The sequence below is a fragment of the Macaca fascicularis genome, chromosome 6 (assembly GCF_037993035.2).
Source record: "Macaca fascicularis isolate 582-1 chromosome 6, T2T-MFA8v1.1".
Classification (NCBI taxonomy): domain Eukaryota; kingdom Metazoa; phylum Chordata; class Mammalia; order Primates; family Cercopithecidae; genus Macaca; species Macaca fascicularis.
In genome coordinates this window covers 38,064,440-38,086,603 of record NC_088380.1, presented here as the reverse complement: position 1 = coordinate 38,086,603, position 22,164 = coordinate 38,064,440, and the positions used below count along the sequence as shown (strand labels likewise).

At 40.2% G+C, this 22,164-nt stretch overlaps 1 protein-coding gene across 11 annotated transcripts in view; it reads right to left on the bottom strand.

Annotated features, from left to right (window-relative positions):
- Positions 1-5,280: 5,280 nt before the first annotated feature.
- The window catches only part of WDR70 (WD repeat domain 70), a 382,962-nt gene continuing 366,078 nt past the window's right edge, over positions 5,281-22,164 (bottom strand). For all 11 annotated transcript variants that reach the window (XM_065546168.1, XM_045393640.2, XM_005556746.4 and 8 more), the window contains one exon: positions 5,281-5,471. In XM_065546168.1, coding sequence (XP_065402240.1) covers positions 5,384-5,471 — 88 coding nt within the window. In that variant the 3' untranslated portion in view covers positions 5,281-5,383. The remainder of the gene's footprint in view (positions 5,472-22,164) is intronic.

Genomic DNA, 22,164 nt, shown 5'->3' with positions numbered 1-22,164 from the left:
AGTTGGTATTCTCTTTTAAACAAAAATTTTGTGTAGTATTAATAAGACACAGCAATATATTTTCATTCACCTTTTGAGTAAACTGCAAAAAGGAAAAAAAAGGAGAGAGTAAAGAAGAAGAAATGGATTCTGCCTCATGCTGTTTTAAGTCTTTTGTTTGTTTAGAAAACTGAGTCTCCTTTATTAAAGAGTACAGGTTTTTGTTTTTAAAAATCTTTTAATTATGACTTTGGTTAAACCAATGATATTGTTCGACAATGATCTGTGATCCTATTTTGGTCAAGTATTTTAAACTTTTGACATATTTGTCAAGCTTCCCAAAACCAAACTTTGGGCCTCAAAATTAAGTATTTATTTGACTTCTAACTTTGGGATGCTGCAGAAGGCCCCTGAGGCATCCAAAAGAGAGGTAAACAGGATTATCTGTCATGTTAAGTTACATGGGAAGCATTGTCAAATAAGAAATAATGATTAACCTTCTTCAGGTTATATTTTAATGAATGTCATATGTTCCAAAATTGTATGGGATTTCTAAAATTCTAATATGTCTGAGTATATGCTATCGATCATAACATGGTTAAGTTATTGTAGGCCACAAAAATAATCAAATTTCTTTGTCAATTTTGTTTTTAACTGACTGAAGTCATTTCCACAGTTAATTGCTTAATTTTGATGCAGTTTCTAAAAACTTCACAAGCATGCAAAATCCTAGATTATGATATCTTTAAGGAGGTTCACGAAAGGATAGAAAGGACCCTGAAAAGCACTCTTGAAAACAAGCTTTGATAACTTTAGAATGATATCTTTTGGACTGGGTAAGAATTCCTAGAACTTCAATGAAAAGATGTTTAATGAAAAGCAGTTTATAAAACTGCTAACCCAAGCAGAACAAAAATTAATTGAATACCAAGGAGATAATTTTGCCAGATTTTCATGCTAAATCAGCCAATCCTGAAAATGTTTAGATATAAGTTTTGAATGAACTCCATGGTCTAAGTCAAGTTACTCATCATAACCCATCGGTTATCAGTGCTATGCACCTAAATTGGAGAAAGAACTGGTATTCAGGAAGACATAGGTCCAATGTTAAGCATGGACTCATGGAGAACCAGAATGACTGCCGTGTCCTTCCTGATTCCTTAAAGATTTTGTCATTAAAAATTCTGCATTCCATGACTCATCATGGAAAAGGTAAAGTAATCCAAATTAAATATATATATCCGTGTGATTATTTCTAAATTGTCAAAATAGTTTATGACCAGTGTTTGGTTTGCCAAACCCACATTCCTGGGAAGACAATCAAAACTTCAGGTATACTTTGCTACCTTATTGTCAAACCTATATTCCTGGGAAGACATTCAAACCTTTAGGTACATTCTGTTCCCTGATGGGCCATTTAAACATTTATAGAGGGATTTCATTCAACTGTCATTTTCAATGCATGTTTTCTGGTTTTATGAAAGCTTTCCCATGCAAGAGGGCTGATGTTATACACTAGCTCATTATGCAACAGTGTACTTTCACCAGGTAAAGAAAGCTTTTCATGCTTCGCTGACTGAAGACAATCAACACCTTCACAATCTAGAATCCAAAGACTGGATCTTCTGAGAACATCAGAGAAAGACTGCCCTTGCCATCCACATAGTAGCAAAACTTCAGGACCTTGAACCTTAGGTTCACAATCTCACAAGTCAGAGGGGTCCCTCTACACTCTTGGAACTACACCCACTGGAATCCTTAAAGTAATGCTAACCAGGGAAGTTTCTCCCCAGAAGAAGATGGCAACCTTTATGTAGACAGCTTTTCCCCAAGATCACAGATCAAGATTTCTCTACTATCGTAAGACTCCTATCTTTACGTTTTCCCCTCTTGCTGTACCCAATATCCTCAAATTGAGTCTAATTTATGGATTCTCTCCACAGAAAAATGTACGAATATAAGCAAAGCATTCTGCATAAAATTTGAGGGAGTTCACAGACACCCTGCCTAGCTTAAGAATCCCCATGCTAGAGATCGCTCAGATCTTTGGTAACTCAGGGTCATATGACCTTCCCAGTATCAAGTCCAACGGGACAGGAGGCAAGTACCTGAGGATGTCATAGTGGCTTAGAACTTGCTATGCCCTGCCAGGAATAGCACAGATAATCCTGCTTCCTCCTTGAGCCATCACAGTTAGCTGTGAATAAATCCCCACAGAGAAGAGGTAATGCAGCCTGGATGCAGACCAACCTTCAGTACTAATGATCCTCCTTTCCATCTGCGAGGCAGCACTTCTCACACCTCATTCTTTTCCCATTCCTTCTTCATCCTTGCCTGTTTCATTCCCTCCCTCTGCCAAAGACTGAATAAGCCTCTTTTTAAACCCTTTCTCGGGGCTAGGGTCTAGGTATACAAATGTGAATAGAACATGGCTCCTCTAATTTATTAAACAAACTTACTGAATATTTACTGAACCCAATGCTCTTCAGTTTTTACAATCTACATCGTAGTGAGGAAACATGCATGTACATGCATGGGCACACACTACTGGCCCACAAGTCATTTGTGCATATACAATCATAATGCAACATAAAAGGAGGCTATAATTGAGAGATACGTAAGTAACTATCGAATCACAAACTGTCTGCTTGGGAAGGTGAAATTTATTCCTATTTCCAAAATCAAATAGGAATTTTCCAAGCAGACAAGGGTGGAAGAAGGGACAACATGTGCAAAGCCATTCACGTGCCAAAGAACATAGTAGCTTCTGGGTTCAGTGTGGCTGGGCCTCAGAAGCATGTGCCAGATCAGCAGGAGTTAAGAGCATGAAAGACAGGGAAAGGCCGAATCCTGGATGTCCTCAACTGCCACATAAATGAATGAGAACTATTGACATAGAGCCTCTGGAAGGCTCTAGGCAAAAGAATGAAATGACAGATTTTGACTTTAGAAGACCAACTCTGATGACAGAATGAAAGATGGGTTAGATGAAGACCTAATGAAAAACAGGAAGATCAGTTGGGTAGGAGGCTCCTGAGTGGTGCTGGTGAAGGCTAAAAGAGGGTCTAAATTCTAAAGGGGTGGTAGGGAAAGAGAGGAAGGGCAAATATGAGAGATTCAGAAGACAGTATGTGAAGAAATTGGTAAATAATTAAATGGGCAGGAGTAGGGAGTGAGGGAAGAGTTATTAGGATGACTGCCAGTTCCTTCTTTGAGCAACTAGAAACGAAGGTGACCAAATACAAGGTTGTATGGGGGAAGATAATGAGGCCTGAGGGACATGGGGAGTGTGAGGGCCTATAAGATAAACAGCTGTTGATGCCCATTCTGGTGACAGGATTGCAGGTCAAATGAACATACCCTATTTGTCCAGTCCTGGTTCTAAGCTCCTCCCTTACCGAATTTGAAATTGAAATCCGTATGTGCATGCTGCCAATCTTCCGTGAAAAAAATAATTATTTATAAAACTCTAGAGTGAGACAGATCCCCTCAAACATGAAAAGGCCCACTTGTGTTGTGGGTAACGATGAGAAAATAATCTTCGTGCGAAATTTGCCTTTCTCTCCCCTTACATCATAGCTGACTCCGCCAAGACCACTATGATCAAGTTTTTATTCCTCCCCCAACCCTCCACTGCAACTTTTGGCTGTACAAGACGAATACTTCCATATGGTGCAATGTTTATGTTAAGATGGGGGAAAATGTGAGATGCTTTCAGTAAATTTTATCCAAGAAGTAATAAATTTATACTTTCTAAGCAGCTGGAACAAAATATTGGTCTGTAATTGATTTTGAATGAAGTGTTTTTCAAAAGGAATAGAAAACTTGGGACCATTTGTTAATCACTGATGTTTAGAGATCTTGGGTGCTGTCATGTGGCCCTCCCTGGCTGTGACCTCAGACATATGATTTGACATGTTCAATCTCTTTTGCCTCATCTGGAAAATGGGTTTAGCAATTTTACCTACTCATAGGGTTTTTGTGAGGATTAAATCAGCTAACACAAGTAAAGGGCTTGGGATAGTACTCATTATATAGCAGACACTCAGTAGATGTTAGTTCTTTTCTTTTTACCTATTACCTATAAGCTGAGTCACAAGAGAAGGGGAACAGGATGAGGATGGGGGTAGGAAGGAAGGACCCAGAAAGTGTATGAGAATGAAGTTTTTAAGGATTTATCTATAAAACAACGCCCACTGCCACCTCAGAATCTGCAGAGACAAGGGAGCTGTGTGAGTACAAGTGGTTTTAAAGTATTTTTTGGGAAGCACGTGTGGGTACATGAAGCCTGTAAAACCAGGAGTTTTCTGATATACTTTTGGGATCATCATGCATTTTTATAATTATTGAATTCACTAGAACAGATGAGAGCAGGAGGGGAGAAGGCAAGTCCTAAAAAACCTGTCTAGAGGTGACTAACATGCAAAAACTACCCAATGTCTGTGTGAAACCAATGCACAGAATTTTATTCTATTGATGCATTATTATTTTGGACAAACTGCCAACTTTTGTTGTAGCTTTTTAGTCACAAAAGCACAATGATTTTTTAGAATTTTTAATGTCTTCTATTTATATAGTCTTTAAATTTACAAAGCATTTCTATACCTTTCTAATTTAGTACTGATAAAAATCAAGCAAAGTAAATATTAGCCCTATTTTAAAACAACAAATATTTTATGTACATTTATTGTGTACCAGGTACTGTACTAAATGCTCTGTGAGGCATGTCCCATTTAGTTCTTCTGACAAACCTGCAAAGTAGGTACTATTTCATCATCTGAGGCTAGAAAAGTAAATAACTCTCTTAAGATGACCCAGCAGTAAAGAGCAAAGCCAGGACTTGAATCCACATGAGTCTGACTTCAAAGCCCACTCCTAACTCCTGACCACTGTATTCTGCTGTTGAAGGATAATGAGATACATATTCTTTCCTAGTACGGCAATGCATTTGGTTTGAACTCAGCCTAATTATTTACAGTCATGTAAACAACTGTTGTGAAATTATACAGAAACATTAAACTTTTTGATCTCTATTTCTATATTATGATCCTAGAATTGCTAAAGACAGATGCACATCTCAATGTACATTTTCCTCTCTATGGTTATGAGAATCTGGACAAGACCAATAATTGTTGAATAAAGTTTCCAAATACCTAAAGTACTTGGTAATAGACTAAGAATCTGTTTCTTGTTTATCTGTCATCAGTTTAATAGTTGCAGGTAAGAAAATTTAAGCACAATTTTAGTGAAGCCTAGCTACCAAACTTTTGACCAGTTCAATAATGCAAAGGACAAAACCTATTCATAAAAATGAATTTTTAATTTCAAGAGCATAAAAAAAAAAAACCCTCAAACCTGTCCCACACCCCTCCCACTCATGCAAACAGCTTTCAAATGAGATTCTTCAAATTTTACGTTTTTTCCATTCTGGTTCATTCTTTGCTTCCTCATCATCAGATTCAACTTGGGCAAACATGGTTTTGGGCTGAGTCCTAAAAGAAAAGTTAGAGAGGGAAAAATTTAGTCAGAAAGTATTTGTTACATTAGATTTTGCTTCCTTCGTCGAGTGGGAGCAAAAGTGGGGAATAAATTACAACTCAATTATTAAATATAAATCATTAAACTTCTGCCAAAGAAAAAGATAATGGAAATTTAATTATGTTCAGGAAAAGAGCCAAAGATTCTTTTAAAGGTTTACCCACTGTGGCAGACTGTACACACTATCCTTTCCTTAAATAAAATGAAAATGGGCCGGGCGCGATGGCTCACGCCTGTAATCCCAGCACTTTGGGAGGCCAAGGCAGGTGGAACACGAGGTCAGGAGATTGAGACCATCCTGGCTAACACGGTGAAGTTCCGTCTCTACTAAAAATACAAAAAATTAGCCAGGTGTGGTAGTGGGCGCCTGTAGTCCCAGCTACTCAGGAGGCTGAGGCAGGAGAATGGTGTGAACCCAAGAGGTGAGCTTCCAGTGAGCCAAGATTCCGCCACTGCACTCCAGCCTGGGCAATAGAACGAGACTCCATCTCAAATAAATAAATAAATAAATAAATAAATAAATAAATAAATAAATAAATAAAAATGCATCAAATTCAGTGGAACGTCACACATCCTAACCACCCTCCACCTGACCCAGGGTAACTGGGACTGTATGGAAGAACAAACTATAGTCACCAAGCAAGAATCCACACGATCTTTAGTAAGACCATTTATTAAACTCTCTGGGTTGTCCCTAGACTTCAATAGTCCAAATATGTGTTTATAGTACACATAAATGGGAAAACCTGAGTTAGTTTTCTTATCTAATGAATTTCAGCCTGCAAAAATAAAAACCAAAGCAAACAAATGAATATCCCCTGCATTCCCACACTCAGCCCAGTGTATGGAAATACCAAGCATTTTAGCACACATCACTGGTACATGGCTGTAATACTGCCACATAGTACATCAAGCAATCTGCACAGACTTTCTGTGCTTTGTAAACATACCTGGTTCAATGACATCCCTTTTCACACTACTCACATAAGAAATACCTCCAAGAAAATGTCAAGCGGTTATAATGTCTGCCCCTTTCGGTCACGCTACTCTGATTCTATTCTTAAAAACAACTCTATCACATTATGAAGAAACATTAAAACACATCTGCAGGTTATATATTTCAGCTTGTATTTTCATTTAAAATTCAATTGTTATATCCACATAATTCCAGAATGGTAAAAATAATGACAACTGTAATTCCTTTGATTGGCAAGAAAACCGGGATAAACCTTGTATTACCTCTTGCTGTTTTTTTATTATCCTGGGGAAGAAGCATAAACCATCCACAACTCATGCTGATGTTGTCTGACATAAGTCATATACTAGAACTGCTCTTGCATAAGTTGGTCATTATTCCTGTCTCTCCAGTTACCTCACACAACTACCTAGAGCCCAAGCTGTCCCCATACACAACCCAGTTGGTTAAACTTCTTGTTGTCACTTTAAGACACTGTTACGATATCTATACACAGGTCACAGCTCTTACATTTCAAAAAGCAGCTACAGGTTTTGATAGGCCATGAGTTGCTGAATTCCTAACTGGCTTTCTAACATGCTACAACAAGGCAATTGGTGCTTGTTACATATTTCATGTTCTGGTAAAGATGCTGACCAGTTAGGTATGGACAAATCTGTTCAAGAACAAATTTGTCCAGGTTAAAAAATCCTTTGAATTAGATAATTTAACTTCTCAGGGGGAAAAAAGGAACATGGTCTTCCAAGGATATCTGGCAGTGCTTCGTAAGACACCAGCTCGTCAATGATAGTTGTAATGAGATTTAACTACTAAGAAATTGCAATGCTGGTTTCTTGGATTTAAAAAAGGAAATTAAATGGCAAATTACAGGAAGAAATGTAAAGTCTGAAAAGGCAATTTCATTTAAGGGGTTATTCTCTGTATTAGACTGTTTGCACGCTGCTAACAAAGACATATCCAAGACTGGGTAATTTATAAAAGAAAGAGGTTTAATGGACTCACAGTTCCACCTGCCTGGGGAGGCCTCACAATCATGGTGTAAGGCAAATGAGGAGTAAAGTTATGTCTTACACGGCAGCAGACAAGAGAGTGTGTGCAGGGGAACTGCCCTTTGTAAAACCATCAGATCTTGTGAGATTCACTATCACAACAGCATGGGAAAGACCAGCTCCCATGATTCAATTACCTCCCACTAGGTCCTTCCCACAATGTGGGAATTATGGGAGCTACAATTCAAGATGAGATTTGGGTGGCGACACAGCCAAACTATATCACTCTTTTTTTAGAGACAGGGTCTTTCTCTGTCACCTAGGCTGGAGTGCAGTGGCATAATCATAGCTCACTGTAACTGAATTCCTGGGCTCAAGTGATCCTCCTGCCTCAGCCTCCCCAGTAGCCAGGACTGCAGGTGTGCACCACCATGTCTGATTACTTTTTTTTATTGTTTTGTAGAGACATGGTCTTGCTCATGTTGCCCAGGCTGGTCTCAAGCAATCTGCCCACCCTGGCCTCCCAAAGTGCTGTGATTACAGGCATGAGTCACCACGCCCAGCCAAGATAATAGTCTTTTTAATACTCCACCTATTTCCAAAAGTATCTGTAGCAGGTTGATGGCTAACATTAAAGGACACAGAATCAACGAAACTACATAACAACAGCTAGAAAGAGGCATGAGAGGATGTTTTGGTGGGATGGAAATGTTCTATAATCTTGACTGAAATGGTGATTACACAGGTGTATGCATTTGTCAAAACTTGAAATGGGTACATTTTGTATTTTATTGTATGTAAATTGTACCTCAATAAAGTTGATTTGTAAAGAAACTAAAAACAAATTGGTAGAAAATAAAGAACCAAGGAATGAAAGGGTAATTGAGCATTAAACTTAGCACTGAATTTCCTAGCAGCCATGAAAAAAGAATAAAAAAGGACAGATATTTGTTTTTCAAAGGAGATATTGCATTTTTTTTTCACCTAGCATTGAACTCAATTAATTCATTGAGTGAACGTTTGCATCAGGGCCACTTCAACTGTCATTTCCAATCACTAGATCACAACAGTTTCCTTGGTCCCCACTAGGAATTAAAATGTAGGGAGTATTAAGCTGTTTGGAAGGTAAGACAGCTAAACATCATACTCCTTCTTGCAAAACTCCATGACATTTAATTTCTACTTTTGAACTAATCATAATGCTGCCAGCAAAATGGCCACATTATGTGTATGCATAATATTTTTTTTCTTCTAGAAAAAACAAACAAACAAACAAACAAAACGGGATATATGTGCAGAATGTGCAGGTTTGTTACATCAGTATACATGTGCTATGGTGGTTTACTGTATGACCTGTCCTCTAAGTTCCTTTCCCTTACTCCACAACCTCCAAAAGGCCCTGGTGTGTGGTGTCCCCCTCTCTGCGTTCATGTGTTCTCAATGTTCAACTCCCACTTATGAGTGAAAACATGAGGCGTTTGGTTTTCTGTTCCTGTGTTAGTTTGCTGAGGATGATGGCTTCCAGCTTCATCTATGTCCCTGCAAAGAACAGATCTCATTCCTTTTTATGACTGCAGAGTATTCCATATGGAATACTATACTTCTTTGTCCAGTCTATCACTGATGGGCATTTGGGTTAGTTCCATGTCTTTATTACTATAAACAGTACTGCAATAAACATACGTGTACATGTCTCTTTAGAGTAGGATGATTTATATTCCTTACCTAGTAATGGGATTGCTGGGTCAAATGGTATTTCTGGTTCCAGATCCTTAAGGAATTGCCATACTGTCTACCTCAATGGTTGAACTAATTTACATTCCCACCAACAGTGTAAAATGTTCTTATTTCTCCACAGCCTTGCCAGCATCTATTGTTTCCTGACTTTTTAATCGCCATTCTCACTGGCATGAGGTGGTATCTCATTGCGGTTTTGATATGCATTTCTCTGGTGATTAGCGATGTTCAACTTTTTTTCGTGTTTGTTGGCCACATCAATGTCTTCTTTTTAGAAGTGTCTGTTCAGATCCTTTGCCCACTTTTTATGGGTTTTTTTCTTGTAAATATGTTTAAGTTCCTTGTAAATTCTGGATATTAGACCTTTGTCAGATGGGTAGATTGCAAAAATTTTCTCCCATTCTGTAGGTTGCCTGTTAACTCTGATTATAGTTTCTTTTGCTGTGCAGAAGCTCTTTAAGTTTAATTAGATCCCATTTGTCAATTTTGGCTTTTGCTGCAATAGCTTTTGGCATTTTTGTCATGAAGTCTTTGCCCATGCCTATATCCTAGGAATGGTATTGCCTGGGTTTTCTTCTAGCGTTTTTATGGTTTGAAATTTTACATTTAAGTCGAATCTGTCTTGAGTTAATTCCTGTATAAGGTATAAGGAAGGGGTCCAGTTTCAGCTTTCTGCATATGGCCAGCCAGTTTTCCCAACACCATTTACTGAATAGGAGATCGTTTCCCCATTGCTTGTTTTTTCAGGTTTGTCGAAGATCAGATGGTTGTAGATGTGTATGTTTCTGAGGCCTCTGTTCTGCTCCATTGGTCTATATGTCTGTTTTGGTACCAGTACCATGCTGTTTTGGTTACTGTAACCTTGTAGTACATTTAAAGTCAGGTAGCATGATGCCTCTAGCTTTGTTCTTTTTGCTTAGGATTGTCTTGGCTATATGGGTTCTTCTTTGATTCCATATGAAATTTAAAATAGTTTTTTCTAATTCTGTGAAGAATGTCAATGGTAGCTGGATTGGAATAGCATTGACTCTATAAATTAATTTGGGCAGTATGGCCATTTTCACAATATTGATTCTTCCTATCCATGAGGAATGATTTGTTTGTGTCCTCTCTTATTTCCTTGAGCAGTGGTTTCTAGTTCTCCTTGAAGAGGTTCTTCACATCCCTTGCTAGCTGTATTCCTAGGTATTTTATTCTCTTTGTAGCGAATGTGAATGGGAGTTTATTCACAATTTGGCTCTCTGCTTGTCTATTGTTGGTGTAAAGGATTGCTTGTGATTTTTGCACAATGATTTTGTATCCTGAGACTTTGCTGAAGTTGCTTATCAGTTCAAGAAGTTTTTGGGTTGAAATGATGAGGTTTTCTAAACATAAAATCGTGTTATCTGCAAATAGAGACAACTTATTTCCTCTCTTCCTGTCTAAATACTTTTCTCTTGCCTGATTGCCCTGGCCAGAACTTCCAGTACTATGTTGAATAGGAGTGGTGAGAGAGGGCATCCTTGTCTTGTATCAGTTTTCAAAGGTAATGCTTTCAGCTTTTGCCCATTCAATGTAATATTGGCTGTGGGTTTGTCATAAATAGCTCTTATTATTTTGAGATACGTTCCATCAACATCTAGTTTATTGACAGTTTTTAAAATGAAGGGGTGTTGAATTTTATCTAAGGCCTTTTCTGCACCCATTGAGATAAGCAAAGTGTTCTTATTTCTCCACAGCCTCCTGGCATTTATTTTTCCTGATTTTTTAATAATCGTCATTCTGACTGGCATGAGATGGTATCTCATGGTTTTATTTGCATTTCTCTGATGATTAGTGATGTTGATCAATTATGTTTTTCACATGTTTGTTGGCAGTGTAAATGTCTTCTTTTGAGAAGTGTCTGTTGATATCTTTTGCCCACTTTTTGATGGGGTTGTTTTTTTTCTTGTAAGTATGTTTTTGGTTTTTGTCTTTGGATCTGTTTATGTGATGGATAATGTTTACTAATTTATGTATGTTGAACCAGCTTTGCATCCCAGGGATGAAGCTGACTTGATGATGGTGGATACGTTTTTTTGATGTGCTGCTGGGTTCGGTTTGGCAGTATTTTATTGAGGATTTTTGCATCAATGTTCATCAGGGACATTGGCCTGAAGTTTTCTTTTGTGTGTGTGTGTCTCTTCTTGGTTTTGGTATCAGGATGATGCTGGCTTCACAAAATGAGTTAGGGAGGAGTCCCTCCTTTTCAATTGTTTGGAATAGTTTCAGAAGGAATGGTACCAGTTTCTCTTTGTACTTCTGGCAGAATTTGGCTGTGAATCATCTGGTTGTGGGCTTTTTCTAGTTGACAGGCTATTAATTACTGCCTCAATTTCAGAACTTGTTACTGGTCTATTCAGGGATTCGACTTTTTCCTGGGTTAGTCTTGGGAGGGTGTATATGTCCAAGAATTCGTCTATTTCTTCTAGATTTTCTAGTTTATTTGCTTAGAGTTGTTCAAATACAGATTATCTGATGATAGTCTGTATTTCTGTGGGGTCAGTGGTGATATCCCTTTTATTATTTTTTATTGTGTCTATTTGATTCTTCTCTCTCCTTAATAGTCTAGCTAGCAGTCTATTTTGTTAATGTTTTCAAAAAATCAGCTCTGGGATTTGTTGACTTTTTGGAGGGTTTTTCATGTCTCTATCTCCTTCAATTCTTCTCTTAGTTATTTCTTGTTTTCTGCTAGCTTTTGGATTAGTTTGCTCTTGCCGCTCTAGCTCTTTTAATTGTGATGTTAGGGTGTCGATTTGAGATCTTTCTAGCTTTCTAATGTGGGCATTTAGTGCTATAAATGTCCCTCTTAATACTGCTTTAGCTGTGTTCTAGAGATTCTGGAAAATTGTCTCTTTGTTCTTATTGGTTTCAAAGAACTTCTTTATTTCTGCCTCAATTTCATGCTCTACCCAGGAGTCATTAAGGAGCAGGCTGTTCAATTTCCATGAAATTTGTGGTTTTGAGTGAGTTTCTTAATTGTGAGCTCTAATTTGACTGCACTGAGGTCTGAGAGGCTGTTATTATTTCAGTTCTTTCGCATTTGCTGAGGAGTGCTTTACTTCCAATTATGTGGTCAATTTTAGAATAAGTGCCATGTGGAACTGGGAAGAATGTATATTCTGCTGATTTGGGGTAGAGAGTTCTGTAGACGTCTACTAGGTCCATTTGATCGAGAGCTGAGTTCAAGTCCTGAATTTCCTTGTTAATTTTCTGCCTCATTGATCTCTCTAATACTGACAGTGGGGTGTTAAAGTCTCCCACTATTAATGTGTGGGAGTCTAAGTCTCTTCATAGGCCCCTAAGAACTTGTTTTATGAATCTGGGTGCTCCTATATTGGGTACATATATATTCAGAATAGTTAGCTCTTCTTGTTGAATTGTTCCCTTTACCATTATGCAATGCCCTTCTTTGTCTTTTTTGATCTTTGTTGGTTTCAAGTCTGTTTTGTCAGAGACTAGGACTGCAACCCCTGCTTTTTTTGTTTTCCATTTACTTGGTAGATTTTCCTCCATCCCTTTATTTTGAGCCTGTGTGTGTCTCTGCACATGAGATGGGTCTCCTGAATACAGCACACCAATGGGTCTTGACTCCTTATCCAATTTGCCAGTCTGTGTCTATCTTTTAATTGGGACATTTAGCCCATTTACATTTAAGGTTAGTAATTTTATTATGTGTGAATTCAATCCTGTCATCATGGTGCTATTTGGTTACTTTGCACACTAGATGCAGTTTCTTTGTAGTGTCAGTGGTTTTTATATTTTGGTGTGTTTTTGCAGTGGCTGGTATTCATTTTTCCTTTCCATATTTAGTGCTTCTTTCAAGAGCTCTTGCAGTGCAGGCTTCATGGTAACAAAATCCCTCAGCATTTGCTTGTCTGGAAAGAATTTTATTTCTCCTTCACTTATGAAGCTTAGTTTGGCTGGATATGAAATTCTGGGTTGAAAATTCTTCCCTTCAAGAATGTTGGATATTGGCCTGCAATCTCTTCTGGCTTGTAGAGCTTCTGCTGAGAGGTCTGCTGTTGGTCTGATGGGCTTCCCTTTGTAGGTGACTTGGCCTTTCTCTCTGGCTGCCCTTAACAGTTTGACCTTGGAAAATCTAATGATTAAGTGTCTTAGGGTTGATCTTCCCATGGAATATCTTAGTGGTGTTCTCTGTATTTCCTGAATTTGCACGTTGGCCTGTCTTGCTAGGTTGGGGAAGTTCTCCTGGATAATATCCTGAAGTGTGTTTTCCAGCTTGTTTCCATTCTCCCCATCTCCCTCTGGTACTCCAATCAATTGTAGGTTCTTTTTTTTTTTTTTTTTATGAAGTCCCATATTTCTTGGAGGCTTTGTTCATTCCTTTTCATTCTTCTTTCTCTATTCTTGTCTGCATGTCTTATTTCGGTAAGGTGGTCTTCAAACCCTGATATCCTTTCTTCCGTTTGGTCGATTTGGCTGTTGATACTTGTGTATGCTTCACAAAGTTCCTGTGCTGTGTTTTTCAGCTCCATCAGGTCGTTTATGTTCCTCTCTAAACTGGTTATTCTAGTTAGCAATTCCTCCTCCGACCTTTTATCAAGCTTCTTAGCTTCTTTGCATTAGGTAAGGGCATGCTCCTTTAGTTCATCATAGTTTTTTATTACCCATTTTCTGAAGCCTACCTCTGTCAGTTTGTCCATCTGATCCTCCATCCAGTTCTGTGCCCTTGATGGAGAGATGACACAATAATTTGGAGGAGAAGAGGCACTCTGGCCTTTTGGGTTTTCAGCATTTTTTTGTTGATTCTTTCTCATTTTCATGAGTTTGTCTAGTTTCGGTCTTTGAGGCTACTGATCCTTGGATGGGGTTTTTGTGGGGCCTTTTTATTGTTGTTGATGCTGTTGTTGTCACCTTCTACTTGTTTTTCTTTCAATAATCAGGGCCCTCTTCTCTAGGGCTGCTGCAGTTTGCTGGGGGTTCACTTCAGGCCCCATTCATCTGATTCGCTCCCGTGCCTGGAGATGTCACTCAAGGGGGCTGGAGGGCAGCCAAGGTGGGTGCCTGCTCCTTCTTCTAGGACCTCTAACCTCGAGGGGCACCAACCTGATGCCAGTAGGTTTTGCTCTTGTATAGTGTGTCTAACGATCTCTGTTGGAGGGTCTCACCCAGTTGGGTGGCATGGGGAGCAGGACCCATTTAACGAAGCACTTTGTCCCTTGGTGGAGCGGGTGTGTTTCGCTGGAGGGAAACCCACTCGTCTGGGCTACCCGGATTCCTCAGAACTACCAGGGGAAGCGGCTAAGTTTGCTGGTCTGCAGAGACTAAGGCCACCCCTCCCACTAGGGGCTCAGGCCCAGGGAGATCCCAATTCTGTCCCTGAGACTCTGGCTGGAGTTACTGGAGATCCTGCAGGGAAGCCATGCCCACTGAGGAAGAATGGGTCAGGGTTAGACCTGAAGAGGCACTCTGGCCACAGACTGCCACAGCTGGTGTGTTGGGCTGTGGGGACAAGTCTTGGGACCAAGCCGTCCAGCCTTCCTGACTCCAGCAGGGGAAAAGTGCAGCCTGGAGTTATAGAAATGGGTGCTGCCCTTCCCCCACCCAGAGAGCTTAGAGTGTTAGGCAGTTGCTAGTCCCAGTGCTAGCTGCTGCCCCTCCCCGAAGGAGCCAATAGAGAGCAGGCAGCCACAGAAAGTGCTGGTAACCCCTTCCCCTGGGAGTTCGGTAGGCTTAAGCAGATTCCAGCTGAGAGGCTGTAAGAATCTGCACATCTGCACATTCTGGGGTTGGGATGCTAGGCCCCGGTGGCCTGGGTCTGCAAGTAGGATCTTCTGATCTGTGGGTTGCACAGTTCCATGGGAAAAGCAGTTTCCCCAGCTGGATAGCGTGCTCACTCACCGCCTCCCTTAGCTGAGGGGAGAGAGTTCCCCTTCCCTGTGTGGCTCTCAGGTGGGTCATTGCACCACATTGCCCTTCCTTCTGTGGGACACACCAGCCTTCTAGTCAATTTTGATGAGAGAACCTAGATACCTTGGTTGCTGGTGAAGGATTCACATGCTTGTTACGGTTTTTTTTCCGATGGGAACCTCTGAACACCACTGCTTCTAGTTGGCCATCTTGGCCCTGCCCGTAATATTTCATGTGATATTTCAAGTCATGACATCTAACTTGAAAGCTGTAATGGTCCCTTTTCCCCAGATTGCCAAAACCAAGGCAATAAACTCTACATTTTCCTGGCAATTTTCCCAATGCTTGTTTACCACCTGTTTCTTCATTCTGTTGGTCAGGTAGGGGAATAATTGAGTGTAAGAACTCGGCTCCCATCAACACCTGGTGTTGGCAAGTGTATAAACTGGACCACATCAAAATTAAAAACTTCTGTGCTTCAAAGGACACAACTGACAGAGTGGAAAGGCAGAATGGGAGAAAATATTTGCAAATCATATAACCTGACAAAGGATTAATATCCAGAATATATAAAGAACTCCAACAACAACAACAACAAATTTTTTAAATGGGCAAAGAACTTGAATAGGCATTTCTCCAAAGATATACAAATAGCCAAAAAGTGCATGAAAAGATGCTCAATATCATTAATGATTAGGGAACTGCAGACCTCAACCACAATGAGATACCACCTCACCACAAGAATGGCTACTGTTGAGAAAAAAAACAAAACAGATAATAACAAGTATTGGCCAGGATGCAGAGAAACTGGAACCCTTGCATGCTATAGATAGTAATGTAAAATGGCACAGACACTACGGAAAACAGTGTGGTGGTTCCTCAAAAAATTAAAAATAGAATTGCCATGTGATCCAGCAATTCCATTTCTGGGTATATACCCTCCAAAACTGAAAACATAATCTTACAGAGATATTTGCACAGTTATGCTCATAGCAGCATTATTCACAACAGCCAAAGAGTAGAAGCAACTCAACTATACACTGATAAGATATGGTATATACATAAATGGAATATCATTCATCCTGAAAAAGGAAGGAAATTCTGGTAACATGCTGTAATACAGATGAGCCCTGAAGACAGTACACTAAGTGAAATTGGCCAGTCACAAAAAGACAAAAACTGTTTGATTCCACTTACATGAGGTATAGAGTAGTCAAATCCAGAGTTAAAAAGTAGAATGGTGGTTACCAGAAACTGGGTGGAGGGTGAAATGGAGAGTTGTTTAATGCAGGGGTCCCCAACCCCGAGACTACCGTTGGTCCATGTCCTGTTAGGAACCAGGCTGCCCAGCATGAGTTGAGCAGTGGGCAAGTGAGCTAATATTACCACCTGAGCGCCACCTTCTGTAAGATCAGTGACGGCATTAGATTCTCACAGGAGCATGAACCCTATTGTGAACTGCACATGTGAGGGATCTAGGTGGCGTGCTCCTTATAAGAAGCTAATGCCTGATGATCTGAGGTGGGACAGTTTCATCCCAAAACCATATCCTACCACTTCTCATTCCATGGAAAAATTGTCTTCCACGAAACTAGTCCCTGGTGCCAAAAAGGTTGGAGACAGCTGGTTTCATGGATATAGAGTTTTAGTTTGGCAAGATGAAGAGTTCTGGAGAGTTTGCACAACACTATGAATGTACTTAACACTAATGAACTATATACTTAGACATGGTTAAGATGGTAAGTTTTATCTCATGTTTATTCTACCAAAATTAGACTTTTTTAATTAAAAAAAAAAAAAAAAAGAAGAACTAGGCTCATGGGCTTGGGAGTAAGGAAGAACAAACCCCCTTCCTGGGACAAAAAGGAGGTGCCTTGGAGAGGGCGTCAGCCTCCAATCTAGAGCAGTGCCTAGGGTACTGCTTCTCAAACCGTCTGTGGTGGAGGGCCAGTCTTTGTTTTCTAATTTCCAGGACCCTGCAGACAAATATTATATTTCTAGAAACATAAAATTTACAGACTACAAAATACAAATCTAGGTTTTTAATAGATTCAACAGATATATCAAATTGCTATAAAATGTCCAAAGTGTTACTCTGAATTCTACATTTACTTCATCAGCACTGGTTGGTGGACCATAGTGAGCAGTACCTTTTGAGAGCTCCATCCCTCCCCTAGCTTGGCAAAGAAGGGAGGAAAACAGAGCTTTAAAACAAGGCTCTGGAGTAAGAATCTGTGTTTTTAACAAACTTTTACATATGAGGAGCTTCCTCCAACTGGGGAAAATATTTCTCATGTCTGGAAAAGTTGGTCCTGTATGATGCTACTGAATAGTAGGAATAAAATTTGGGGTTGCACTCTCAGGCCCAACCTTAAAGGAGTGGTCTTTGATTTTGGGGAGTTAGGCATGGGGAAGTGAAGCAAAGTATGGCCCGCAGAAGAAATTTTCTCTCATTCCAATCCATTCTGCCATCAAAACCAACATTCTTACAGCATAGTTCAGAACCTTTAATGAGAGCTGTGTGTTGTTTGCTGAATAAAGACTAGGTTCTTCAAGAAAAGATTATTCAACTTTAACACACTGAACATCTCTACCAAGCCTAAGGAAGACCAGTGTTTTGTAGGAGCACAGTGAAAGAATCATAGCTTTAAACATTCTAGCTATTCTTTTTAGCAATTTTTATCTTTGAATTTATTTCCAGCAGTTATTCTTTTGAAAAAGTTTAGAAATCCACATATGAGAAATACTTTAAAAATTCAATTCAGAACTATCTAGGACATTTTACATGGATTTCTTTAGTCACCACTTTATCAAAACAATGAGGAACAGATGATTAGGCAACTTCTAGCAATGTTAGGACGACAACCAGGAGATTTCTTCCCTGGGGGATGGCCTAATTTGCCCTTGGCACAGAAAACTACTATAAAAATAAATCAACATCATCAAGCAAAAGTAAAATGACAGATACAAAGAGATAAAATGTTAATGGATTTGAAAACACTTAAAAGCTGATCCACAAATTCCTGCTTTTAAAGCTAACAGGAGAAGAAAAGGCTGGAGGGGCGGAGCAAGATGGCCGAATAGCAACAGCTCCAGTCTCCAACTCCCAGCGCGAGCGACACAGAAGACCGGTGATTTCTGCATTTTCAACTGAGGTACTGGGTTAATCTCACTAGGGAGTGCCGGACAATCGGTGCTGGTCAGCTGCTGCAGCCTGACCAGCGAGAGCTGAAGCAGGGCAAGGCATCGCCTCACCGGGGAAGCGCAAGGGGGAAGGGAATCCCTTTTCCTAGCCAGGGGAACTGAGACACACAACACCTGGAAAATCGGGTAACTCCCACCCCAATACTGCGCTTTAAGCAAACAGGCACACCAGGAGATTATATCCCACACCTGGCCGGGAGGGTCCCACACCCACGGAGCCTCCCTCATTGCTAGCACAGCAGACTGCGATCTCCCGGCAAGGCAGTAGCGAGGCCGGGGGAGGGGCGCCCGCCATTGCTCAGGCTTAAGTAGGTAAACAAAGCTGCTTGGAAGCTCGAACTCGGTGGAGCTCACAGCAGCTCAAGGAAGCCTGCCTGTCTCTGTAGACTCCACCTCTGGGGACAGGGCAATAACAAACACAGCCGAAACCTCTGCAGACGCAAACGACTGTCTGACAACGTTGAAGAGAGCAGTGGATCTCCCAACACGGAGGTTGAGATCTGAGAAGGGACACACTGCCTGCTCAAGTGGGTCCCTGACCCCGGAGTAGCCTAACTGGGAGACATCCCCCACTAGGGGCAGTCTGACACCCCACACCTCACAGGGTGGAGTACACCCCTGAGAGGAAGCCTCCAAAGCAAGAATCAGACAGGTACACTCCCTGTTCAGCAATATTCTATCTTCTGCAGCCTCTGCTGCTGACACCCAGGCAAACACGGTCTGGAGTGGACCTCAAGCAATCTCCAACAGACCTACAGCTGAGGGTCCTGACTGTTAGAAGGAAAACTATCAAACAGGAAGGACACCTACACCAAAACCCCATCAGTACGTCACCAACATCATCAAAGACCAGAGGCAGATAAAACCACAAAGATGGGGAAAAAGCAGGGCAGAAAAGCTGGAAATTCAAAAAATAAGAGCGCATCTCCCCCGGCAAAGGAGCGCAGCTCATCGCCAGCAACGGATCAAAGCTGGACGGAGAATGACTTTGACGAGATGAGAGAAGAAGGCTTCAGTCCATCAAACTTCTCAGAGCTAAAGGAGGAATTACGTACCCAGCGCAAAGAAACTAAAAATCTTGAAAAAAAAGTGGAAGAATTGATGGCTAGAGTAATTAATGCAGAGAAGGTCATAAACGAAATGAAAGAGATGAAAACCATGACACGAGAAATACGTGACAAATGTACAAGCTTCAGTAACCGACTCGATCAACTGGAAGAAAGAGTATCAGCGATTGAGGATCAAATGAATGAAATGAAGCGAGAAGAGAAACCAAAAGAAAAAAGAAGAAAAAGAAATGAACAAAGCCTGCAAGAAGTATGGGATTATGTAAAAAGACCAAATCTACGTCTGATTGGGGTGCCTGAAAGTGAGGGGGAAAATGGAACCAAGTTGGAAAACACTCTTCAGGATATCATCCAGGAGAACTTCCCCAACCTAGTAGGGCAGGCCAACATTCAAATCCAGGAAATACAGAGAACGCCACAAAGATACTCCTCGAAAGAGCAACTCCCAGACACATAATTGCCAGATTCACCAAAGTTGAAATGAAGGAAAAAATCTTAAGGGCAGCCTGAGAGAAAGGTCGGGTTACCCACAAAGGGAAGCCCATCAGACTAACAGCAGATCTCTCGGCAGAAACTCTCCAAGCCAGAAGAGAGTGGGGGCCAATATTCAACATTCTTAAAGAAAAGAATTTTCAACCCAGAATTTCATATCCAGCCAAACTAAGTTTCATAAGTGAAGGAGAAATAAAATCCTTTACAGATAAGCAAATGCTTAGAGATTTTGTCACCACTAAGCCTGCCTTACAAGAGACCCTGAAGGAAGCACTAAACATGGAAAGGAACAACCGGTACCAGCCATTGCAAAAACATGCCAAAATGTAAAGACCATCGAGGCTAGGAAGAAACTGCATCAACTAACGAGCAAAATAACCACTTAATATCATAATGGCAGGATCAAGTTCACACATAATAATCTTAACCTTAAATGTAAATGGACTAAATGCTCCAATTAAAAGACACAGACTGGAAAACTGGATAAAGAGTCAAGACCCATCAGTCTGCTGTATTCAGGAGACCCATCTCACACGCAGAGACATTCATAGGCTCAAAATAAAGGGATGGAGGAAGATTTACCAAGCAAATGGAGAACAAAAAAAAGCAGGGGTTGCAATACTAGTCTCTGATAAAACAGACTTTAAACTATCAAAGATCAGAAGCAACAAAGAAGGCCATTACATAATGGTAAAAGGATCAATTCAACAGGAAGAGCTAACTATCCTAAATATATATGCACCCAATACAGGAGCACCCAGATTCATCAAGCAAGTCCTTAGAGACTTACAAAGAGACTTAGACTCCCATACAATAATAATGGGAGACTTCAACACTCCACTGTCAACATTAGACAGATCAATGAGACAGAAAGTTAACAAGGATATCCAGGAATTGAACTCATCTCTGCAGCAAGCAGACCTAATAGACATCTAGAGAACTCTCCACCCCAAATCAACAGAATATACATTCTTCTCAGCACCACATCGCACTTATTCCAAAATTGACCACATAATTGGAAGTAAAGCACTCCTCAGCAAATGTACAAGAACAGAAATTATAACAAACTGTCTCTCAGACCACAGTGCAATCAAACTAGAACTCAGGACTAAGAAACTCAATCAAAACCGCTCAACTACATGGAAACTGAACAACCTGCTCCTGAATGACTACTGGGTACATAACGAAATGAAGGCAGAAATAAAGATGTTATTTGAAACCGATGAGAACAAAGATACAACATACCAGAATCTCTGGGACACATTTAAAGCAGTGTGTAGAGGGAAATTTATAGCACTAAATGCCCACAAGAGAAAGCAGGAAAGATCTAAAATTGACACCCTAACATCACAATTAAAAGAACTAGAGAAGCAAGAGCAAACGCATTCAAAAGCTAGCAGAAGGCAAGAAATAACTAAGATCAGAGCAGAACTGAAGGAGACAGAGACACAAAAAAACCCTCCAAAAAATCAATGAATCCAGGAGTTGGTTTTTTGAAAAGATCAACAAAATTGACAGACCGCTAGCAAGACTAATAAAGAAGAAAAGAGAGAAGAATCAAATAGACACAATCAAAAATGATAAAGGGGATATCACCACCGACCCCACAGAAATACAAACTACCATCAGAGAATACTATAAACACCTCTACGCAAATAAACTAGAAAATCTAGAAGAAATGAATAATTTCCTGGACACTTACACTCTTCCAAGACTAAACCAGGAAGAAGTTGAATCCCTGAATAGACCAATAGCAGGCTCTGAAATTGAGGCAATAATTAATAGCCTACCAACCAAAAAAAGTCCAGGACCAGATGGATTCACAGCTGAATTCTACCAGAGGTACAAGGAGGAGCTGGCACCATTCCTTCTGAAACTATTCCAATCAATAGAAAAAGAGGGAATCCTCCCTAACTCATTTTATGAAGCCAACATCATCCTGATACCAAAGCCTGGCAGAGACACAACAAAAAAACAGAATTTTAGACCAATATCCCTGATGAACATCGATGCAAAAATCCTCAATAAAATACTGGCAAACCGGATTCAGCAGCACATCAAAAAGCTTATCCACCATGATCAAGTGGGCTTCATCCCTGGGATGCAAGGCTGGTTCAACATTCGCAAATCAATAAACATAATCCAGCATATAAACAGACCCAAAGTCAAGAACCACATGATTATCTCAATAGATGCAGAAAAGGCTTTTGACAAAATTCAACAGCCCTTCATGCTAAAAACGCTCAATAAATTCGGTATTGATGGAAAGTACCTCAAAATAATAAGAGTT